Below are 20,267 nucleotides of genomic sequence, written 5' to 3' on the forward strand. Positions count from 1 at the left end.
CAGTGACGAATGGGTCCTGATGCCCTGTGAGTTGGGAGTTCAAATAGCCGGCGCGGAAGTGCTGAGTTGAGTTGAGTCTGGTTGATCTGAGTTGAAATTTTTATTTTCACCGTCTGTTGATATGACCGCCATCCTACTACTCCTAGCCCTGGTGTCCCTTTGCTGGGCAGCTTTGCCAGTCGTAGACCTGGGATATGAATTACACAGGGCAAATACGTTGAATGTGAGTTAGCTTCCTTCTAATGGACACAAAAATAACTTCCAGCTAATAATTCGAACAGGAAGCAAATGGGCTGTACAATTTCAGCAATATCCGTTATGCAGCACCTCCGGTAGGTGACCTGCGCTTTCGGGCCCCCGAGTTGCCCAAACTCAACCGGTCGCGTATTCAAGATGGCTCGGCTGGCCGAGTTTGCCCTCAGGCACTGCCCATCTGGGAGGAAGAGATTGAGCCCGCCTTTCTTTTGAGTCTTCTTGCCGGCACCAAGTTCAATCTGTCAACCGATATCTCCGCCTATCCGTATATTCCGGATAAGGTGGACCCCCCGGACAACCGAGGACTGTCTGTTCCTGGATGTGATTGTTCCACAGAAGATTTTTCACCGCGCTCATCAAAGGAAAAGGGACTTTGTCGAAAGAAAGAAACTTGCGCCCGTGCTGGTTTGGATCTATGGCGGTGGCTACGCGGAGGGAGATAAGACCCTATACAACCCCGAAGGGCTGATTGATCGAAGTGAGGCTCGCGGAGAAGAGATCGTGTATGTGGCAATAAATTATCGGGTAAGTAAAAATTGCGGTTTCATTTCCTTTGAACATTTTATCTCATACTTTGTTTAGTTGGGTGCATTCGGTTGGCTGGCCGGGAGCAGCCTCACTGCCGACGGCACTGCTAATGCCGGCTTACACGATCAACACCTCGCCCTCAAGTGGATACAGAAAAATATCCATCTTTTTGGAGGGGATCCATCCCGAGTCACAGTTATGGGCGAATCAGCAGGGGCAGGATCTATCATGCACCAGATCACAGCCTACGGCGGCAAAAACGGTTCAGCTCCATTTCAACAAGCAATCATTCAAAGCCCAGGATGGAACCCGAACGTCTCTCCCGAGCACCAAGAGGAAACTATGCAGCAATTTCTCGAAGCATTGAATGTTAGTTCAGTTGCAGAGGCTCGCCGCCTACCGTCGGCAGCTCTGATTGCTGGAAACGCGTATCAGATTGGCACGAAGGCCATCTATGGCAGTTTTATCTACGGACCAGTCGTGGATGGCACATTTGCGCCTGCCTTGCCGGGCCAACTTCTGCTATCGGGCGAATTCGATCATAACATCAGTGTCATGGTCGGTCATAACACCAACGAGGGCCTTGCGTTCGTGAATCCAAACGGGACAAAGACCAACTACCTGCCGAATATACTGAAGGACATCTTTCCGGACATTCAGACGAATGTGACTCGATACATTACCGATGTCCTTTATCCCGCCCGGTATGATGGCAAATGGGGCTATACAAATCCACTCGCCCGCGCCGCGCTTGTGCTATCAGATGCGGCGTTTGAGTGCAACACCGACTATCTTAATCGGGCATACCAGAATCAGACATACGCCTATGAGTTCAGCATTCCGCCGGGGCTGCATGGCCAAGATGTCCTATATACTTTCTCCGACAATGGCACCAGCTCGGTGACGTCCAATCTAGGAGTGTCAGTCACTAATGTGACGGTCGCTCACGCGATGCAGGATTGGTTTGTCAGTTTCACATATGGAGGGACCCCGAAATCATCACTGGCCCCAACCTTTCCGCGCTTTGGAACCCGCGGGCAACTCATGAACATTGCAAATGACACTATCGCCGTCATGCTGGATACAACTAATAACCCCCGCTGTCGGTTCTGGCAGACTGCTCCATATTACGGATAGCTTTCACCAGTCGTCTGGCCGTGTATTCCGCGAATACATACATATTTGTACATATTATGAAGTTGCCAGTATTTAATTGATAGGAGATGTCTCGTTTTGGCTGTCTTGTTGTGTCAACGTGTGCCGAGTCTATTGCCATGGTGGGGCGGACGTTTTTTTCTTGGTCCAAGTTTCTTTCCTCCTCCAGGTTTTCACGTCGAGCGGTCGTCAGTTACCAATAACTACTTAGTACCAGGAAAATGATACCAACTTGTGCTGGCACTGGCGCCGGCGCTGGCCGCTGGGCATTCTAGAGCCTTTACTGGTTGAAACTAGCCCTAGCCAACCATCACGGGCTGACCTCAAACAATAACTACCGGGGACTCGGAGATTCTAGAATACTTGAAACTTGAACGTTGAGATCCTTTGTTCAATATAATCTGATAATGATCTTCAGTGCGATATATGCCGTCATCTTAATTCTATTGGGGAGACAAAGAAGTGGCTGTTTATAACCTCCCTGTTCAGGCCAGCTTATTGCTACGTGTCCGCGGTGTATACCTACTAGTGTTTAAACTCTGTGCAAATAAATACTCGCAACTTAAATAAACTACACTGTAAAAATGCGCTGAAAGTCCCTGTTAATCAACCTCAGGGCCGGGTTAATGAGTGGGGGGGATAGGAGCTCGGCAGTCTCGGAGCCAAGCGGACTGCGCATACCAAGTGGACTGCGAGTGTAGAGTAGCTTCCCCCCGAGAATGAGTGGTATGGCGTAATATAATTAAATCATACCCATACGCTTGATGCAAGAGGAGCAGTTCCCTAAAAAGGAACAGCCCAGGGTCTTTGTTTCGTTTTCATGATCCTGAAACGCGAACCTGGCGCTTAACCGAACGGGGAAGATGCATTATCGCCTTCAAAGATCGTGGCGCTACCCCTGGCGCTACCACCACAATTTCGAAGAGCAGGATTGGCCATTCACAGCAAATGTGGAGAAAGGACCCTGAATATGTCTAGTTTGTTATACATAATATCTACTTTCAAAGGAAACTGCCTACCGAACGCCATATTGTTTGACATCCTGGCAATCTGCGTCTTGAATGGGGAGGGGAGGCTCTGAGATTATTATAAAGTAGGAGGTTCCATGCAGAGTTTGGCGCTTGCTATTTCACTTACTGCAAGATTTCACTCCTTCAAGATACTTCGAGTCTGGTTACTCGGTTCCATTCATTCTCTTCCTTGCTCATTCACTTTTGATTCTACCGGCTGGATCGGTCAACATAACCTTCCTTTTTTGAGACTTACCCACTTTTTGAGTGAATACTTTCAAAATGAACCTCCAAATCCGAACTCTTCTTTTCGCGGCAATGCTTCGCTTGGCCTCTGCAAAGGATGCTCGAACCTTTGCCGTCAACCACTTCTACGGCCAAGGCCCTCTGACGGAGGGTCGCATGGATCCAATCGTTAATCCTGGCGTTCCGGCTAGCCATGTGCACGCTATTCAGGGCGGAAGTAGCTTCAACTTGACGATGGGTAATAACGACCTGATGGACTCGCAGTGCACTTCGTCCTTGGTTGATGCGGACAAGAGCAACTATTGGACACCGTCCCTTTATTTTCAGGATCCCACTAATGGAAGCTTCATTGCGGTTCCATTCTACTACATGAATGTTTACTACTTGTCTGTCACCCACAAAACCATACTAAAAAATCCTCCCACTAACCGAGTCGTGAAATAGCTTCGAACCAACCGATGATGAGATCAAACCCTTCCCCGTTGGACTCCGCATGATGAGCGGCGACAAAGACCTACGAACACCACCAGCGGGCGGAGCCGCAAACGTACTGGACACAAATCAAGGGAAAATCCAACCTGTTCAATGGACATGCCCTCGAACCTCCTATGACCCTCCTTCATACCCTGAAAATTCCGACGGGCTTCATGGCGTTGGTATTCAAGACCCCAACAACAAAGGAGCTGGTGCTGGCTTCCCAGATGCGAATTGTGATGGATTTGCGTCCCCATTGCGTGCGGACATCCACTTTCCCTCGTGTTATAACCCGAAGGCTGGCTTGACCGATTATAAGAATAACATGGCGTTCCCAAGTGGAAAAGGAACGACTTCTGGAAAGGCCAATTGCCCCGAAGGATGGATTCATCTTCCGCATATCTTTTATGAGGTGTACTGGAATACTCCTCTCTTTGCTGACTTGTGGGAGCAAGGCAAGGGCACGCAGCCTTTTATCTTGGCTAATGGTGATCGCACTGGATATTCCCTTCACGGAGACTTTGTGAGTTGGCAATAGTAAGAAAAGTAATAGGATATATCACTAACAAGAAAAAACAGATTGCTGGCTGGGATGAAAGTGTTTTGCAAAAAATCATCAACAATTGCGACGCTGGCGATAGCGGAATGGACAAGTGCGCCGACGCTGGAACAATCAATGATTCATCTAAAACCTGCAACATCAAGAACCAAGTTCCAGAGACTATTTCTGGAGTCCTTGAAAAGCTTCCAGGAGACAATCCACCATCAGGATGGGGTCAAGGCAAAATTAGTAGCTCCTCAAGTTCATCAGAGGATACCGGTTCTTCGACCACGGCAAATGCCAAGTCCGCAGTCTATACCGACACTGCGACGTCAGAGAAAAGCCCCGAAAATGAGAGCCATACCGATGAGTGGTCATACCTTGGCTGCTATTCCGATAACCTCTCTGCTCGAGTCCTGAATGGAGTTGAATTTGCCGATCTTGGCGAAGGAAAAGTAACCTCCACAGCTTGCATCAGTTACTGCAAGAAAGCCGGGTTCTCGATGGCAGGTACGGAGTATGCTGGTGAATGTTTCTGTGGAACTGATCTAGGAGCCAGCTCAAAAATTGCAGCCAATAAGTGCAATATGAAATGCGATGGGGACGCATCTCAGGTCTGTGGTGGAAGTTTGGCACTGAGCGTGTATGGAAAGGCCAGTGAGACTTCGTCGAAGAAATCAACGCGACACCTTTCCCGTCACCGATTCGGTCGGCATATCAACATGATGAGTTAAATTGGTGGCAGGGGGGCCCGGGGCCGATTAAAGACTTTGTATATACACCACCGGCGGGAGATCTAGTGGTTCTGTGGGAGAGTTGCTAGAATATTCAGGGGAACACAATGGGACCATGTACAATACAATTTCTTTTCTTTCACTTGGTTGTCACACTCAATTTTCATCGCTTTTAAGTACTAGTATGCGGCGCTCCATAGCGGCAACCGGTTCAGTGGTAGTAAATACTGATTATAAGCAAGTTTTGTGCGCTGGAGTATTTTCTCAATACACATCTCATTGAATATACATTGGGGTTTAAATCTTCCTGGGTACCTAATCGGGTACTTAGTCAAGCACTTACGGCAAGGTCTCTACCACCAGGTTTGTAGTAGAGTATTCTTCTTGATATTATAACGCCCTGGCTACGGTTAATTTGAGACGTTCCTTGAAAGTTGGTTATACGAGTAGTATGGTTGTCAAGAGGGTGGCATAATTGTAGTAGACCAGAGTCATTTCAAAAATAAATAAAAAATAAAATAAAAAAATAAAGCAGAAAGAACTACGTTCATAAATGATTTAAAATATAAGGAAATCTATTATTATTCTCCACTAATTAGCGTCTCTTCTCAAGCTTGCCCAGGTGCTGCACACACATTTATATCTAAATCAAATAATAATAAATATACTAATAGTGGTAAGCCTATTGGCGTTTGGTGAAAACGAGTTGGCATCCGTCCTGTAATACCCAAGGTTAGCAAAGCTCAAGGTTCAGAAGAACGGGCTTTCCCAGAATGAAAGCCAAGGCTTACCATTGGGAATAGTGTCGCAAAAACCTTGATCTCTTCCGATTTGTCTGTCGCATGATGCTTCCAATCCAGCTCGAGCGCTGCTTTCCCGATCATACCAGCCATTGATAATGGTACATATCTTCTAGCAAGACAATCATGCGCTCCCGCACCGAAAACCAACCAGTTCTTGGTTTTGGACTCGGCATCTCCGGTAATCCAGCGATCGGGGTCAAATGAATCGGGATCTGGGTAAGCATTGGGGTCATGCAGTGCTGGATAGCAAGAGGGGATGATCATAGACCCCTTTGGCACTGTATAATTAGGTGTAACTGGAAAGTCTTTCGTCGCAAGGTAAGGTACAAATATGACTGGCGGTCTGTGGCGAAGAAGTTCCTTGATTACTGCGGTGGTGTAGTTGAGAGACTCGAGCATAGGAAGGTCAAATGATTTGTTCTTATCGCCACCGCGAGCAGCCAGATTCTCTTCTCGCAATCTATTGAGCACATCCGGACGTTGAGCTAGGACTTGAAATAGCCATGTGGTGGCACTGCTAGACGCGTCTTGAGACGCGAAGAGGAATGTGAAAAGAGTCTCGCCGATCTCCTCATTTGTGAACACTCGAATCAGATTCGTTGGTTTCTCAACATCTGTTTCGCCGGCGGCAATTCTCTCCCGGTATCGCTCTGACTCCATCATGTGAAGAACCCAATGGTCCACGATACAAGTGGGCTTCGCGCCCATTGCCATGTTTGCTTTGCATGCTGCGGCACATTGCGCAAATTCAACATGGACAGCATCCGCCGTTCTCTTCCCAAGCCAGGGCTTGGTGAACGGAACGTACATTGAAAGTGGAATGTTGACCAGCTCCATCGCAGCAGTAACAAGATAGAAATCGTCGGCGATTCTCTTCACGGCATCTTGAGATATGTATTCACCGAAGAATGTGCGACAAGAAAGTGCGCAGTTTATCTCGCGGAACATAGGCATGAAAGAGGATGGCTGCAAGGAGTTTTCTGCACTTGTCGCGACGAACTTGTCAAAATAATGTTCCAAAACTCTGTCTTGCACGGGGAGGTAGGTAGAGATGGCCTTGTTGGTAAACAACGGCGTGAGTCCCCTTCGGTACTCCGCATGGTCTCTGCCTTGCAGGAAAACCCATGCCTTTCGACCCAGCAAATCTTTTGCAATCGGAACAATGCACGGCTCGGCGTATGAAGGTGACTTAAACACTTTGTGGGCAATATCTCGGTCGGAGGCGAGCACGACAAACCTGTAATTTCCAATGTGAGTATGAATGATGGGTCTCTTTCGTCGAGAGATAGATAACGAACTTATGGAAGACAGAAACACAGCTGAGTGGACCACTCGCCCACTGCACGAGATACGATTCAAACTTGGGGTTGATGGCTTGAAGAAATGGGCCCATAAGTGGGATCTTAAAGGTGGGCCCCGCAATTGACCCCTTGCGCTTGATGTACATGACTGCCCGCAAAGGTCAGTAGGTCGAGCTCACTTGACAAGATGAATATCACGTACTTTGATCATAAAGGATTACACCGAGGATTGTAGTCACGACATACCGCCAAAGGGGCCATGTCGAAAGAACGGCAAGTGCTGTGGAGATCGCGTCACCAGCGCTGACAATCCGGGTTTCTCCCAGCTTAACTTGAAGCTGATCAGCATTGGATATGTTCAATACTTCAAGCTCCATTTTCGAGTCTTGGGCAACAGAAATTAGAAGACAATTCAACATTTGGATGGAACTTGCGAACTTGTGCTTCTTATGAATATCAGCGCTGTATACTGATTGCCAGATTAGGATTAGACTCCGAAGGGAGTGACTCCACCATTTTCTATTTCCTCGCCCCTTAGAATAAATTGACACTGGAAGTTGTATGGAGACGAGCTTCAATCATGAGATACAAATGGGAAAGATGGCACGTCTGACTAGGACATCACTTAAAGGCCTAGCCACATTTCAGTTTAGTTTTGATATAGTGTCAAGACCCTCTCTAATCGCCTTCCTCCCACTATCCAGAACTGTTGTTCTTGCCATTGGTAACGACAATACTACATAGTTCATACCTAGGTAGGAATAAACATGATGACTTTTTCCACTACATTTATTACTTTCGACACCACAAATTTGTCATCGATGAAACCCCGAAATAAAGCCATCGGAGTCTAGTCCTATTTGGGAAATCTGGTTGGGATTATAATCGACGCTGTTTGACTCGCATTGACTCGCGTAATCACACGCCCCACCGCCCTAGGGGTGGCACCATTTACATACATCTTCCTCCAAACACCTCATCTGGGAGTATTTAAGGATGAGACAAACACTTCGGCGATCTTGTGCTGCATGTGCGAAGTTGAAACACGGCTGTGACCTTCGGTTACCGCGCTGCTCAAGATGTGTCAAACGCAAAGTCCTCTGTGTCTATGCGAATGAACCCTCCGCGGCATCTACCGGCACTAACAATGCCTCCTTGATAGGACCCCCAATTGGAGCTGGGTCATTATCGGGGTACACATTTGGATCGCTTGACCCATTTGACTCGTATCCGCCAACGAGACTTCCCCGAGAGCAGATTCAACGCCTCATTTATAGCTGTAGGTGCCTATTCCAATTAACCATTCCAATGGTAGTGAACTTATTTCTTTTCTCAGTCCATCACAAAATAGCATTTCAATATTATCCTCTTGACCTCAAGGCGACCTCGAATCCATTCCTCATTTCATGGTGGCCACTTGCTCTTGGGGATCCTGCACTATTCCATGTCTCATTACAGACAGCGTGTCTTGATGAAGAGCGAGCGGCGCAGAAGGGATTTCGATCTTCCGAAATTCTGATGACTGACTCTATAGCTCTACTACGGCGTAAGATTGAGGATACATCTCTTGCTATTCAAGACGGCACGATGAACTCCGTGATTACATTGGCAACAATTGAGGTAAGATAGTATCCAAAGATACAATACATGCGTGCATAGCATTCTTTCCCAGTTTCTCATGCTGATGTATTCTTTTCTAGTTTGGGAAAGGCAACTATGAAACCAGTCAAATGCACATCGAGGGCGTGAAACGACTTGTCAGTTTAAGAGGAGGCATCAGCTCGGTGAGACAGACTAGTCCACTAACAGCAAGAATGATCAGTTGGTCAGTAATCCCACAGCACTTTAAATTGATTTATACTAATTCTGACATAGGGTATCAATGCTGATCATGGATCATCCGCAATTTGAGACTCAGGATGACTTTGGAATCGGAGATGGCATACCCCCCATTGCAGAATGGCAGATTGAACCGGCTTTCACTTACAACGACTTACATGAAAATCTCAATATGGAGGGACCGGATGAGGTGATTAACGTTTTTATGCGTCTGCGCAATGTTTTTCAACGAGCCAACCGGGGGCCGTTCCCAAACACACAACTTCATGATCTCACATGCTTTGTTGTACATCGTCTTCTCTTTTCAACCGCGGGTGCGTCCGAGTCGATACCTAAACTATCACCAACGACCGAGTGCATCCGATATGCTATAATTCTCTACTTGTTCATTGTTCAAGGCCCAATATATTACCCCCACGACGTGATGCTTAACAATATGATCGCTAAACTCATCAATAACCTCGAGCAACGCAATCGCACATCGCCCGAACCGGAGTCACTCGATGTTTGGCTCATTGCAGTTGGGATGGTGGCTTCAACAGGAACGCCACTATATGAGTGGTTCTCCAATAAAGCGCCAGAAACCGCCAGTCGTCTATATATGAAGAGCGCCCAAGAAGTCCTCGATTGCATAAAAGGTGTTTTGTGGCTTGATAAGCCACAGACTGAGTTTATCTTCAATGAGCAGTGTGAAGGATTTCTCTCTGCTGAGTCTCGGTCGAGTTCACCAGGTCTTCGAAGAACATTTCAACCTAGTAGCGTGCTGGCTGAGCTTCTATGACCGCAGAACTAGAATGTCACAATCGTCACTATTTATCAATAAAAAAAAGCATTCAATGATGATAGATATCTCCCTAGAAGCCAGGGCTAAAATCGCAGGAAAAGGCTTTGAAAAAACGTGAAAGTACTCCATTCAAAACCACATCATTAATCGCCAGTCGTCGTTTCACGATCAATTCTGTGGAGTATCAATGCCCAGGTTGTTTGGAATATAGCCTCCAGTGCCAGTGGAGTGTAGTTGGCATAGAGCTACTCATTCTACTACGATTGGGCAATAAAATGGACGAGAAATTCCGATATTCCAAGGTTCAAGTTCAATAGTGGTGATCGGGAATCACTCAGAAACCGACTTATGTGCCGATGACAGGTGCTCCGTACGTTTTTTCAAAGCATGCAGGGATCTATCCACTTGAAAATGCCGCTAATGTTCATCCGCTTACATTAGTTACTACAAGTTAGGACTAGCACCCTTCTTCGGTCCCTTCCCCCATTACTCCTCAAATTTATTTTCCGATACCTCACCAACTCGAAATGACTTTATATTAATTTTTCATATATCTCAGTTTCAACTGCCGAGATGCCTAAGTTTCGATAGCAAACGGTGGAGGAGTTCCCGTCGCCGATCTCGCTTAACCGCTGGCGTGTTTCATCTTCTCCGCCATGTGCTATGAACTTGCATAGCGCCCACCGCAGGCCGCGCGCCAATTTTGTTTGCGAAAAGACTGAATCACACCTTGGCGATAACAAACTGGGCCGGCGGCTAATTGTGCAAAGGTACAATGAGGGACTTGAGGTATGGCAGAGGGTGCGAACAAAGACGCCCTCTATTTTTACATGAAGGTTCATAAGGGGATGGCATGGTTCCTCAATTAAAGCTAAGCACGGGATACAAACACTGGTGAAACACGCCAAAGAAAAACGTTATGAAGGAATGAATCGCCCCCCCCGATGCGGCTTATATTGACCTGATCGGAATTGTCGCTTTGTTCTTCTGACTAGGGGCTGCAGGATATCCACATTTTCGCCCGCTGGGTTATTATTGGATGACTCGAAAAACTGACCCCGAAAGCGTGTTTGAGATACTCACAAGACTCATGACTGCCGAGATGAAGGAAGAAAGGATGGAGAGAGTGTCTTCGGATATTTAAGACGCAGGTCTCCCGGCATTCTCTACTTCCTGGTAGATCTCCGGCTAGACCTTCTCACTTCCATTCCCTTCACTTCTTTTTCTTGAGCTTCATTGACTGAAGTCTCGTTACATTCTTTCCCCAGCTTTTATAACCCATTTTCGGAAAACATCGTTCCTTTTCAACATGTCTTTGTCGAAAACTGCGAGCTTGCTTCTCGCCTCGGCTGCGCTGGTCGCAGGCCACGGCTATGTTAACAGTATTGACGTCGATGGCACTACCTACGGCGGATATCTGATTGATACCTATTACTACGAATCCGATCCTCCCAAGATCATTGCGTGGTCCACCAATGCTACCGACGACGGCTTCGTTGCTCCCACAGCCTACAGCTCGTCTGACATTATCTGTCATCGTGGTTCAGCTCCTGCAGCACTATCTGCACCAGTCACCCCCGGTGGCTCCGTGAAAATGACCTGGAGCACTTGGCCAGATGACCATCATGGCCCAGTGATTACCTACCTCGCCAAGTGCGATGGCGACTGCGCCGATGTGGATAAGACCACACTGGAGTTCTTCAAGATCGATGCGGGTGGACTTATCAGCGAGACTGCGATCCCTGGAACTTGGGCATCTGATGAGCTCATCGAGGCCAGCTATAGCCGAACCATGACTATCCCGTCTGACATCGAGGCTGGAAACTATGTCCTTCGCCACGAAATTATCGCACTTCACAGTGCTGAGAACACCGACGGAGCCCAGAACTACCCCCAGTGCATCAACCTGAAGGTGTCAGGCAGCGGTACTGCTACTCCCAGTGGAACTCTCGGAACTGCTCTCTACAAGGCCAGTGACCCGGGTATCTTTGTCAATATTTGGAACACTCTCAGCACTTATGATATCCCTGGTCCCACGCTTTATACCGCCGGTAGTGCTGCTACCGCCACTGCCGCCGCTGCTTCATCTGAATCGACCTCCACTACAACTTCTTCTGCTACCGAGAGTACTACTACTGCTGCCGCCGCCGCTGCGGTGACAACTGTGGCCGCTTCTTCTCCCTCTGATCCCACAGAGTCAGTTTCGCAAGCCATTGCCGTCGCTAGTACTACTTCTACCGCTAGCAGCTCTACCTCTACCTCTGGTGTCCTAAGTGGATCGTGTAGCCAGGAGGGATACTGGTATTGCAATGGTGGCTCGGCTTTCCAACGCTGTGTTGACGGAGTATGGGATGCTTCTCAGAGCGTGGCTTTGGGAACAAAGTGCACTGCTGGTATCTCTGAGGATCTCACCATATCTGCCACAGTTCAGCGCCGACAGGAGTCTCACCTACGTCGCCACAATGCTCGCGTCAACCACATGTCTTAAGACCTCTATGAGGCCTATATGCTAATTTAAGGTTGTTTTTGACAAATCGAGTCGCGAAGGGCTAGCTATGTATGTGGATGCTTGGGAGTTGATTGGCCATATGACTAGCGAATGAAAATATGTACAACTATGCGCTCTATCTGTGATCCTCCAGAGAACTTATGAATATTTTGAACCTTGGAGTTTTTTCATCGTACTACACCGTGACGTAGATATAGACTTCAAGTTGGCAGACAGCATCTGTCCTAACTACTACTAGGTACTAGTAGATGATAACTGCTCCATGCCCAGGTGCATACTAAGATGGTGATCATGGGAATTTTGTAGAAAATCCCTGCAATGGATAAAGCGTCAAGGAATTTTAGAATAATTCGATTTGAAACGAGAATAGACCAATTGAATTCTAATTTTGACGAGGTGTAATGAACCAGATGGTTATGGTTACTACTATTGGTGAAGATGCCTTAGGCCTCCACCTAGGCACCCACGCCTTATGGACGTAGTTCCGTCCTATCTTCTTCTTCTTTCCCTCTTTCCTCAATTCGGTTACTCTCGTTACCTGCTACCTCTTTCCTCGTATTGATTGCTCGAGCTCTCATACGAGGAGGCGATCTTTATAGATCAAACCTCCGTCGACCAATAAGGAATGCCCAGTCACCCCACCCTGCTTAGTCAGTCGAAACTTATCCGGCTTTTCTGAAAGTCGAGTTTGACTTGCTTGGATGTTCCGCAGAGCTATACACACAATGGGTAAACGCGGCGGCAAAAAGGTATGCGCAGACGTTCCAATGCAATTGACATATCCCCTCGAATCCTGACTGACATCCTCTTTGCAGTTTAATCGCGGTGGCCGAGGCGGCGGTGGTCGCACCAACTGGTCCGAGATCGCCAGAACCAACGAGAAGCTTGAGCGATACTACAATGAGCTGGGAATAGTCTCAGAGGCCGAGAAGGATGAATTCTGGGCAGCAATCCGTAGGGATCTGCCAAACAGTTTCCGATTCACCGGCTCTCGTGGGTGAGTTGGCGCAATTCTGCGCGTCCCCCAATCGCGCAGCGCAGTTCTCGTCTCTAGCATCATTCTGATCGTCGCATTGCTGTATTATAGACACGCGCTTGCTGTCCAGGAACGTCTCAAGGATTTCTACGTTCCCCAGATCACCGCCATCAAGTATGAGGGTGAATTCGTCGAGCCCCCGCGCCCCGTTGAGTGGTACCCTGACCAGCTTGCCTGGGCCATGACCACCCCGAAGCAAATCATTCGACGATTCGCCCCCTTCTCCTCTTTCCAGAAGTTCCTCGTCGCCGAGACCGAGGTCGGAAACATCAGTCGCCAGGAGGTTGTTAGCATGATTCCCCCTCTTCTGATCGATGCTCGTCCCGGTATGACTGTTCTGGATATGTGTGCCGCTCCCGGCAGCAAGTCCGCCCAGTTGATGGAACTGCTTCACGCTGGCGAGGAGGATACTATCCAGGAAGCTTCCCAAAAGGCGCGCGAGGGCGGTGTTGGTCCCGAGCCTCTCGGACCGGAGGGCTTGAACGACGATGGCCGAACCACTGGCCTGCTGATCTGCAATGACAGCGACTACAAGCGCGCGCACATGCTTATCCACCAGATGAAGCGTCTCAGCTCGCCTAATCTGATTGTCACCAACCATGACGCCACTATGTACCCCTCCATCAAGCTTCCCCCGGCCCCCGCTGCTGAGGGCAAGCCCCAGATGAACCGATACCTCAAGTTCGATCGTATTCTCGCCGATGTCCCCTGCTCTGGCGATGGAACTCCCCGCAAGAATGTTTCTGTCTGGAAGGACTGGAACCCTGCCAATGCTCTTGGACTCTACGTTACCCAGGCCCGGATTCTGGTCCGTGCCCTTCAGATGCTGAAGGTCGGTGGTCGTGTTGTCTACTCCACCTGCAGTATGAACCCTGTTGAGAACGAAGCCGTTGTTGCATCTGCCATTGAGCGCTGCGGTGGATCCGTCAATGTGAAGATCATTGACTGCAGCGAGGAGCTGGCTGGCCTCAAGCGAGCTCCCGGTATGCGGGACTGGAAGGTCATGGACCGCGAGGGCCGTATCTGGAACAGCTGGAAGGATGTCGAGGAGCACAAGGACAAGGAAGGAATCGACGGCCTGGCCCGAATTGCCAAGGGCATGTTCGCCCCTGGGGCGGACAGTGATCTCCCTCTCGAGCGCTGCATGCGTGTTTATCCTCACCACCAGGATACCGGTGGTTTCTTCATCACTGTCCTCGAAAAGACTCAGGAGATTCGGGCCAAGCCTGAGAACGTTGCTGATGTCATCCCCAAGGCTCCAGTGGCGGCTCTTGCCGAGGAGCTGGATGCCCGCAAGAAGGATGACAGCGAGCCCTACAAGAAGCTCGATGCTCTGGACGACCTCGTTGCCCCTGACCAGGAGGCTGCCAAGGAGATCGCAAAGAACGCGACTGTTGCCGAGTCCAGTCACCAACCCCCGTACTCCGTTACTCTCGACGCCCCCAATCCTGGCTCGCCTACCAAGCGCACTGCGGATGACTTTGAAGCTGAGATCCCTGCTAAGAAGACGAAGCTCGACAATGGCGAGGAAATTCTCCTGGGTGACCGTCCCATCCACAAGCCTGCAGGTGCAGTGGAGGCCCAGGCCGTTGAGACCTCAGACAGCAACACTCCTGCCCCATCTGCCCCCGTCGCTACGGCCAAGGCTTTGAAGAAGAAGGTGCACCAAGAGGAGCCTTACAAGTATCTCGACCCCAACCACGAAGAGTTAGAACCTATTTACAAGTTCTTCGAGTTGTCGGAGCGATTCCCTAAGGACCGTTTCATGGTCCGCAATGCTGAGGGTAACCCTACCCGCACTGTCTACTACACCAGCGCGCTCGCTCGCGACATTCTCCAACAAAACGAAGGTTCCGGTATGAAGTTCGTTCACTGCGGTGTGAAGATGTTCGTCAAACAGGACGCTCAGCGTGAGAACGTCTGCCGCTGGCGTATCCAGACCGATGGTTTGAACATTATCGAGCCCTGGATTGGCACTTCCCGCTCTGTCACTCTGACCAAACGCGAGACCCTGCGCAAGCTTCTGGTCGAGATGTTTCCCAAGGTCAACGACGAGGGCTGGAAGAACCTGGGTGAGATTGGCGAGCAAGTCAAGGACATCCCCATGGGTTGCAGCATTTTGCGCGTTGAGCCTACTGGCAAGGAAGACGGCCTCACGTAAGTTGCCCCCCCCTACACTCTATTCCCTTTACTGGAAGTTCCACGCTAATACCATCTAACAGTGAGCGAATGGTGCTGCCCCTTTGGCGATCCCTGCACTCCCTCAACCTCATGCTTCCCAAGGAGGACCGACGCGCCATGCTCCTCCGTATCTTCAACAGTGACACTCCTCTCATCAATGCCACCTTGAAGTCGAGCAACCAGAGCCCCACGGCCGCGACTCCCATTGAGTCCACCGCTGGTGCAGAGGACAAAGCGCTGCAGGCCGAGAGTGAGCAACTGGGCGAAGTTGAGCAGGACCACACTGACGCCCGTGAGACCTACACTAAGGCTGGCGATGAGGAAGACCGGATGAACACAACGGTTTAAGTGCCGACTATGTTAAAAGGCAAAATACGAACTGGATCTGGACTAAGATGTGATTGGATTGAATTTACTGGGAAGCGATGGCTCACCGACTGTACTAAATAAAAGCAAACTGGAAATTTACCGTTTCAAGCATTAAATAAACTTCCTTCTCCATTCAATGGTAGGACCTTGAGGTCGTATCGGATGATCCCAGCCAAGCTTGAGCGATCTGCATCGTGCAACGCCCTACACTATAGCTCGGCTCGGGGAATCGTCGGCAGTACAATAGCCCGGTTAAATTGATGCTCTTGGACCCCGCAATTAGCTTGCTTCAGTTTAAACGAGAAGGTAATTACTTGCTTTGGCTTCGACATCCGGTCGGTCCGGGGGAAATTACTACTATACATCGGCCTGAGTTTTCCCGAAGATCCTGGCATCATGATACTAGAGCTCTAGTAATTAGGTATCAACACGTATCTACACAGAACCATACTCTGTCCATACCACTCAGGATATAATTCATTCTCAATTGTAATCCATCATAACACACACCCTCATCCTCCAGTAAATACCAAACCGACCATCATCCCACATCCATCTGCAAAATACGGAAAAATTGCGGCGGACCCTCCACAAGCCCCCCCCGCAGGAGGCGCGCGGGGGGAGGATCATCGGCCCGCCTTCCAGGACAAGCAACATCCCCACCTCACCGACTGGGGCTATCATGCGAGGTGCATGTATGCAACGGAGCTATGACCGAAATCCCCCGCTGCCCCTGTCGATGACGATATTTTGAACATGGATTCGAGAGGTATGCCGCCCCGGGAATTGGCCAATATATGAAGCCGCGGCGATCCCTGCCTACCTGCATGCCAGGGGAGAGCTTTTTGAAATTCCCAGCTCTCGTTACTGCGCCTGTGTTCACCTGGTACATCCATTGAACCATGAAGCTCTCGTCGACGTTGGCTTTGGCTGCGCTGGCTGCGCAAGCTGCTGGTGCTGCTCTTAGCCATAAGCTTGATGGGTTTACCATTACGGAGCATCCGGATCCTGTGAAGCGAGCTCTGTTGCAGAAATATGTGCGTGGTTTGATTGTTTGATTGCAAGCAGGGGACTGGATGAGGCTATTTGCTTACCATTGCTGCTTATTTTGCCAGGTCACCTGGGACGAGCACTCCCTCTTCATCAATGGTGAGAGGCTGATGGTGTTCAGCGGCGAAGTCCATCCCTTCCGGTAGGTGTTTACTGCAACAATTGAGACTCCTTGAATAATTCAATCTCACATTATTCTTGCTTAGTTTGCCCGTTCCATCTCTTTGGATTGATATTCTTCAGAAAATCAAAGCTTTGGGTTTCAATGGTGTCTCAATTTACATCGATTGGGCTCTTCTCGAGGGCAAACCGGGCCACTACCGTGCCGATGGAATCTTCGACCTCGAGCCATTCTTTGAGGCTGCCAAGGAGGCTGGTATCTACCTACTGGCACGACCTGGTCCTTACATTAATGCGGAGGCTTCTGGTGGAGGTTTCCCAGGTTGGCTGCAGCGAGTCAATGCCACCCTACGAACCAGCGAAGAGGCCTACTTGAAGGCTACTGACAAGTAAGAAAGCCTTCGCACTCGGACAGAAAGAAATAAGTGACTGACATGCGCGAATAGCTACGTTTCCAACATTGCTGCCACCATCGCCAAGGCTCAGATCACAGAGGGTGGCCCAGTCATTCTCTATCAGCCTGAGAATGAATACTCCGGCGCTTGCTGCGGTGTAGATAACTTTCCCGATGGTGCTTACATGCAATATGTTGAGGACCAGGCCCACAAGGCCGGAATCGTTGTTCCCTTGCTCAGCAACGATGCTTGGGCTGCTGGTCACAATGCCCCTGGAACTGGTGAAGGCGAGGTCGACATTTACGGACATGACAGTTATCCCCTAGGGTTTGACTGCGCCAATCCGAGCGTGTGGCCTGACAATGCTCTGCCTACCTACTTCCGTGAATCTCATCTGGAACAAAGCCCCTCCACCCCGTACTCTCTTGTCGAGGTATGTACGGACTTCTAAGATATCTTGAGATCAAAAACTTACGTTTTATAGTTTCAAGGTGGTGCCTTCGACCCATGGGGAGGAAACGGCTTCGATGCCTGCGCCGCGCTCGTCAATCACGAATTCGAGAGAGTCTTCTACAAGAATGACTTCAGCTTCGGCGTTGCTTTCCTGAATTTATATATGGTATGTGTGGGAAGCTCATAAGGATGAAACAAATTTCTTTTAGAGATGCTGACTGGGCCAGACATTCGGTGGTACTAACTGGGGTAACCTGGGTCATCCCGGTGGATACACATCCTATGATTATGGCTCCCCTATCTCCGAGTCCCGCAATGTGACGCGTGAGAAGTACAGCGAGTTGAAGCTTCTTGGTAACTTTGCCAAGGTTTCTCCGTCGTACTTGGTGGCCACCCCCGGCAATGCCACCAACGCTACCTATACTAACACCGCCGACCTGACTGTCACCCCATTGCTTGGAAGTAACAGCACCGCATCGTCCTTCTTCGTGGTCCGACATGCAAACTACGCCTCCCTCAACTCCGTTGACTACAAGCTCAAGGTTCCCACCAGTGCTGGTGACCTCACTATTCCCCAACTTGGAGGTAGTCTGACGCTGAGTGGTCGTGATTCGAAGATCCATGTCGTGGATTACGATGTGGCTGGCACGAATATTCTTTACTCGACTGCCGAGGTCTTTACATGGAAGAAGTTCGGCAATAAGAAGGTCCTTGTTCTGTACGGTGGCCCTGATGAGCACCACGAGCTTGCGGTCTCCGGTAAGGCCTCCGCTTCTGTCGTTGAGGGCTCGTCGTCAGGCATTACCACCAAGAAGAAGGGCAATGCTGTCGTCATTGGCTGGGATGTATCTTCCACCCGCCGCATTGTCAAGGTTGGCGACCTCAATATCCTACTCCTCGGTATGTGCAACTTCTAGTATTGAACTGAACTCGAAAACTAACTGCTGTTAGATCGAAACTCTGCCTACAATTACTGGGTTCCTCAGCTCCCTGCATCAGGCAAGGCCCCAGGATACAGCACCCAAGAGAACACTGCCTCTTCGATTATCATCAAAGCTGGCTACCTCGTCCGAACCGCATACCTTGATGGAAGTGATCTCCACATCACGGCCGATTTCAATGCCACGACCCCAATTGAAGTGATCGGGGCTCCATCAAAGGCGAAGAACCTGGTCATCAACGGTAATAAGTCTCAAGTCAAAGTCGATAAGAATGGCATCTGGACCACCAACGTCAAATACTCGGCCCCTGACATCAAGATCCCAACCCTGAAGAACTTGAAGTGGAAGTCCATCGACACTCTACCTGAAATCAAAAACACATACGATGATTCAGCCTGGCCTTCCGCTGATCACACATATACCAACAACAGTGTCCACCCGCTCACGACTCCCAGCTCTCTATACTCTTCAGACTACGGCTTCCACACCGGAGCGCTCATCTACCGTGGACACTTCGTCGCCAACGGCAACGAGAAGGACATATTCCTGCACACTCAAGGTGGCTCAGCATCCGGTAGCTCAGTCTGGATCAATGAGACATATTTGGGCTCTGCCGTTGGAATCGACGCAGCAACAAACTCCAACGCCACCTACACCCTGCCAAACCTAAAGTCAGGCAAACCCTACGTGATCACCGTAGTCATCGACAACATGGGCCTAGACGAGGACTGGACCGTCGGCGAAGAAGAAATGAAAAATCCTCGCGGAATTCTCAACTACAGCCTCTCCGGCCACTCCGCCAGCGCCATCACCTGGAAATTGACCGGCAACCTAGGCGGCGAGGATTACCAGGATACCGTGCGAGGCCCACTGAACGAGGGCGGCCTCTACGCCGAGCGCCAGGGTTTCCACCAGCCCCAGCCGCCAACGCAGAAATGGGCTTCCAGCAGCCCATTCACTGGTCTTTCGAAGCCTGGCATTCAATTCTATAGCACCAGTTTCGATCTGAACGTGCCCAAGGGCTGGGACGTTCCGCTTTATTTCAATTTTGGAAATACCACCACGCCCCCGGTTGCCTATCGGGCCCAGCTGTATGTCAATGGTTACCAGTATGGCAAGTATGTCAACAATATTGGTCCTCAGACTAGTTTCCCTGTTCCGGAGGGTATTCTGAACTACCGTGGTACCAACTGGCTGGCGCTGAGCCTGTGGGCTCAGGAGGAGGGTGGTGCGAAGCTTAGCTCTTTTGAATTGGTGCATACTACTCCTGTTCTTACTTCTTTGGGTGAGATCGAGTCTGTGGACCAGCCTAAGTACCAATCTCGCCGTGGCGCTTACTAGGCGTGGGCGTAGACCTGGTGATTAGTTTTATTTCCCCCGAGAACGGGGCCAGATTTATTCTGTTCAAATAGCTCTGAGTTAAAGGCAGATGAATTATTTTGATCTAATCACAATTTCTCAAGTCCGACTAGAGTAGAATAATGTCTAACGGAGTATCATGGGTTGGGATGGAATATAAAGTAGAGAAGACCCACCCATATTG

At 49.5% G+C, this 20,267-nt stretch overlaps 7 protein-coding genes across 7 annotated transcripts; 6 read left to right on the plus strand and 1 right to left on the minus strand.

The window, feature by feature from the left end:
- Window positions 1-121: 121 nt before the first annotated feature.
- On the plus strand, window positions 122-1,920 carry N7533_008688 (uncharacterized protein; the record flags this gene model as incomplete). Its single annotated transcript, XM_057105338.1, is given in 4 exon segments — window positions 122-223; window positions 282-520; window positions 537-780; window positions 838-1,920. 4 exon segments carry the CDS (start codon window positions 122-124, stop codon window positions 1,918-1,920), a joined length of 1,668 nt encoding a protein of 555 aa, XP_056956787.1.
- A 1,310-nt stretch (window positions 1,921-3,230) lies between these two features.
- On the plus strand, window positions 3,231-4,943 carry N7533_008689 (DUF1996 and WSC domain-containing protein; the record flags this gene model as incomplete). The annotated part of the gene is made up of 3 exons (XM_057105339.1): window positions 3,231-3,580; window positions 3,639-4,191; window positions 4,248-4,943. 3 exons carry the CDS (start codon window positions 3,231-3,233, stop codon window positions 4,941-4,943), a joined length of 1,599 nt encoding a protein of 532 aa, XP_056956788.1.
- A 682-nt stretch (window positions 4,944-5,625) lies between these two features.
- N7533_008690 (uncharacterized protein) lies at window positions 5,626-7,424 on the minus strand (the record flags this gene model as incomplete). The annotated part of the gene is made up of 4 exons (XM_057105340.1): window positions 5,626-5,661; window positions 5,735-6,983; window positions 7,045-7,195; window positions 7,250-7,424. 4 exons carry the CDS (start codon window positions 7,422-7,424, stop codon window positions 5,626-5,628), a joined length of 1,611 nt encoding a protein of 536 aa, XP_056956789.1.
- A 619-nt stretch (window positions 7,425-8,043) lies between these two features.
- N7533_008691 (Zn(II)2Cys6 transcription factor) lies at window positions 8,044-9,667 on the plus strand (the record flags this gene model as incomplete). The annotated part of the gene is made up of 4 exons (XM_057105341.1): window positions 8,044-8,326; window positions 8,384-8,667; window positions 8,748-8,872; window positions 8,923-9,667. The coding sequence occupies 4 exons, from the start codon at window positions 8,044-8,046 to the stop codon at window positions 9,665-9,667; spliced, it is 1,437 nt and encodes a 478-aa protein (XP_056956790.1).
- Window positions 9,668-10,979: 1,312 nt separating this feature from the next.
- On the plus strand, window positions 10,980-12,158 carry N7533_008692 (AA9 family lytic polysaccharide monooxygenase; the record flags this gene model as incomplete). Its single annotated transcript, XM_057105342.1, has 1 exon — window positions 10,980-12,158. The coding sequence occupies one exon, from the start codon at window positions 10,980-10,982 to the stop codon at window positions 12,156-12,158; it is 1,179 nt and encodes a 392-aa protein (XP_056956791.1).
- A 746-nt stretch (window positions 12,159-12,904) lies between these two features.
- Window positions 12,905-15,744, plus strand: N7533_008693 (tRNA (cytosine-C5-)-methyltransferase; the record flags this gene model as incomplete). Its single annotated transcript, XM_057105343.1, has 4 exons — window positions 12,905-12,928; window positions 12,995-13,176; window positions 13,234-15,372; window positions 15,438-15,744. 4 exons carry the CDS (start codon window positions 12,905-12,907, stop codon window positions 15,742-15,744), a joined length of 2,652 nt encoding a protein of 883 aa, XP_056956792.1.
- A 923-nt stretch (window positions 15,745-16,667) lies between these two features.
- N7533_008694 (glycoside hydrolase family 35 protein) lies at window positions 16,668-20,065 on the plus strand (the record flags this gene model as incomplete). Its single annotated transcript, XM_057105344.1, has 7 exons — window positions 16,668-16,802; window positions 16,881-16,957; window positions 17,022-17,324; window positions 17,382-17,763; window positions 17,815-17,949; window positions 18,011-18,683; window positions 18,735-20,065. The coding sequence occupies 7 exons, from the start codon at window positions 16,668-16,670 to the stop codon at window positions 20,063-20,065; spliced, it is 3,036 nt and encodes a 1,011-aa protein (XP_056956793.1).
- Window positions 20,066-20,267: the final 202 nt, after the last annotated feature.

The sequence above is a fragment of the Penicillium manginii genome (assembly GCF_028828005.1).
Source record: "Penicillium manginii strain IBT 31320 chromosome Unknown utg000006l:1.0-4164085.0:1.0-4166146.0, whole genome shotgun sequence".
NCBI lineage: Eukaryota > Fungi > Ascomycota > Eurotiomycetes > Eurotiales > Aspergillaceae > Penicillium > Penicillium manginii.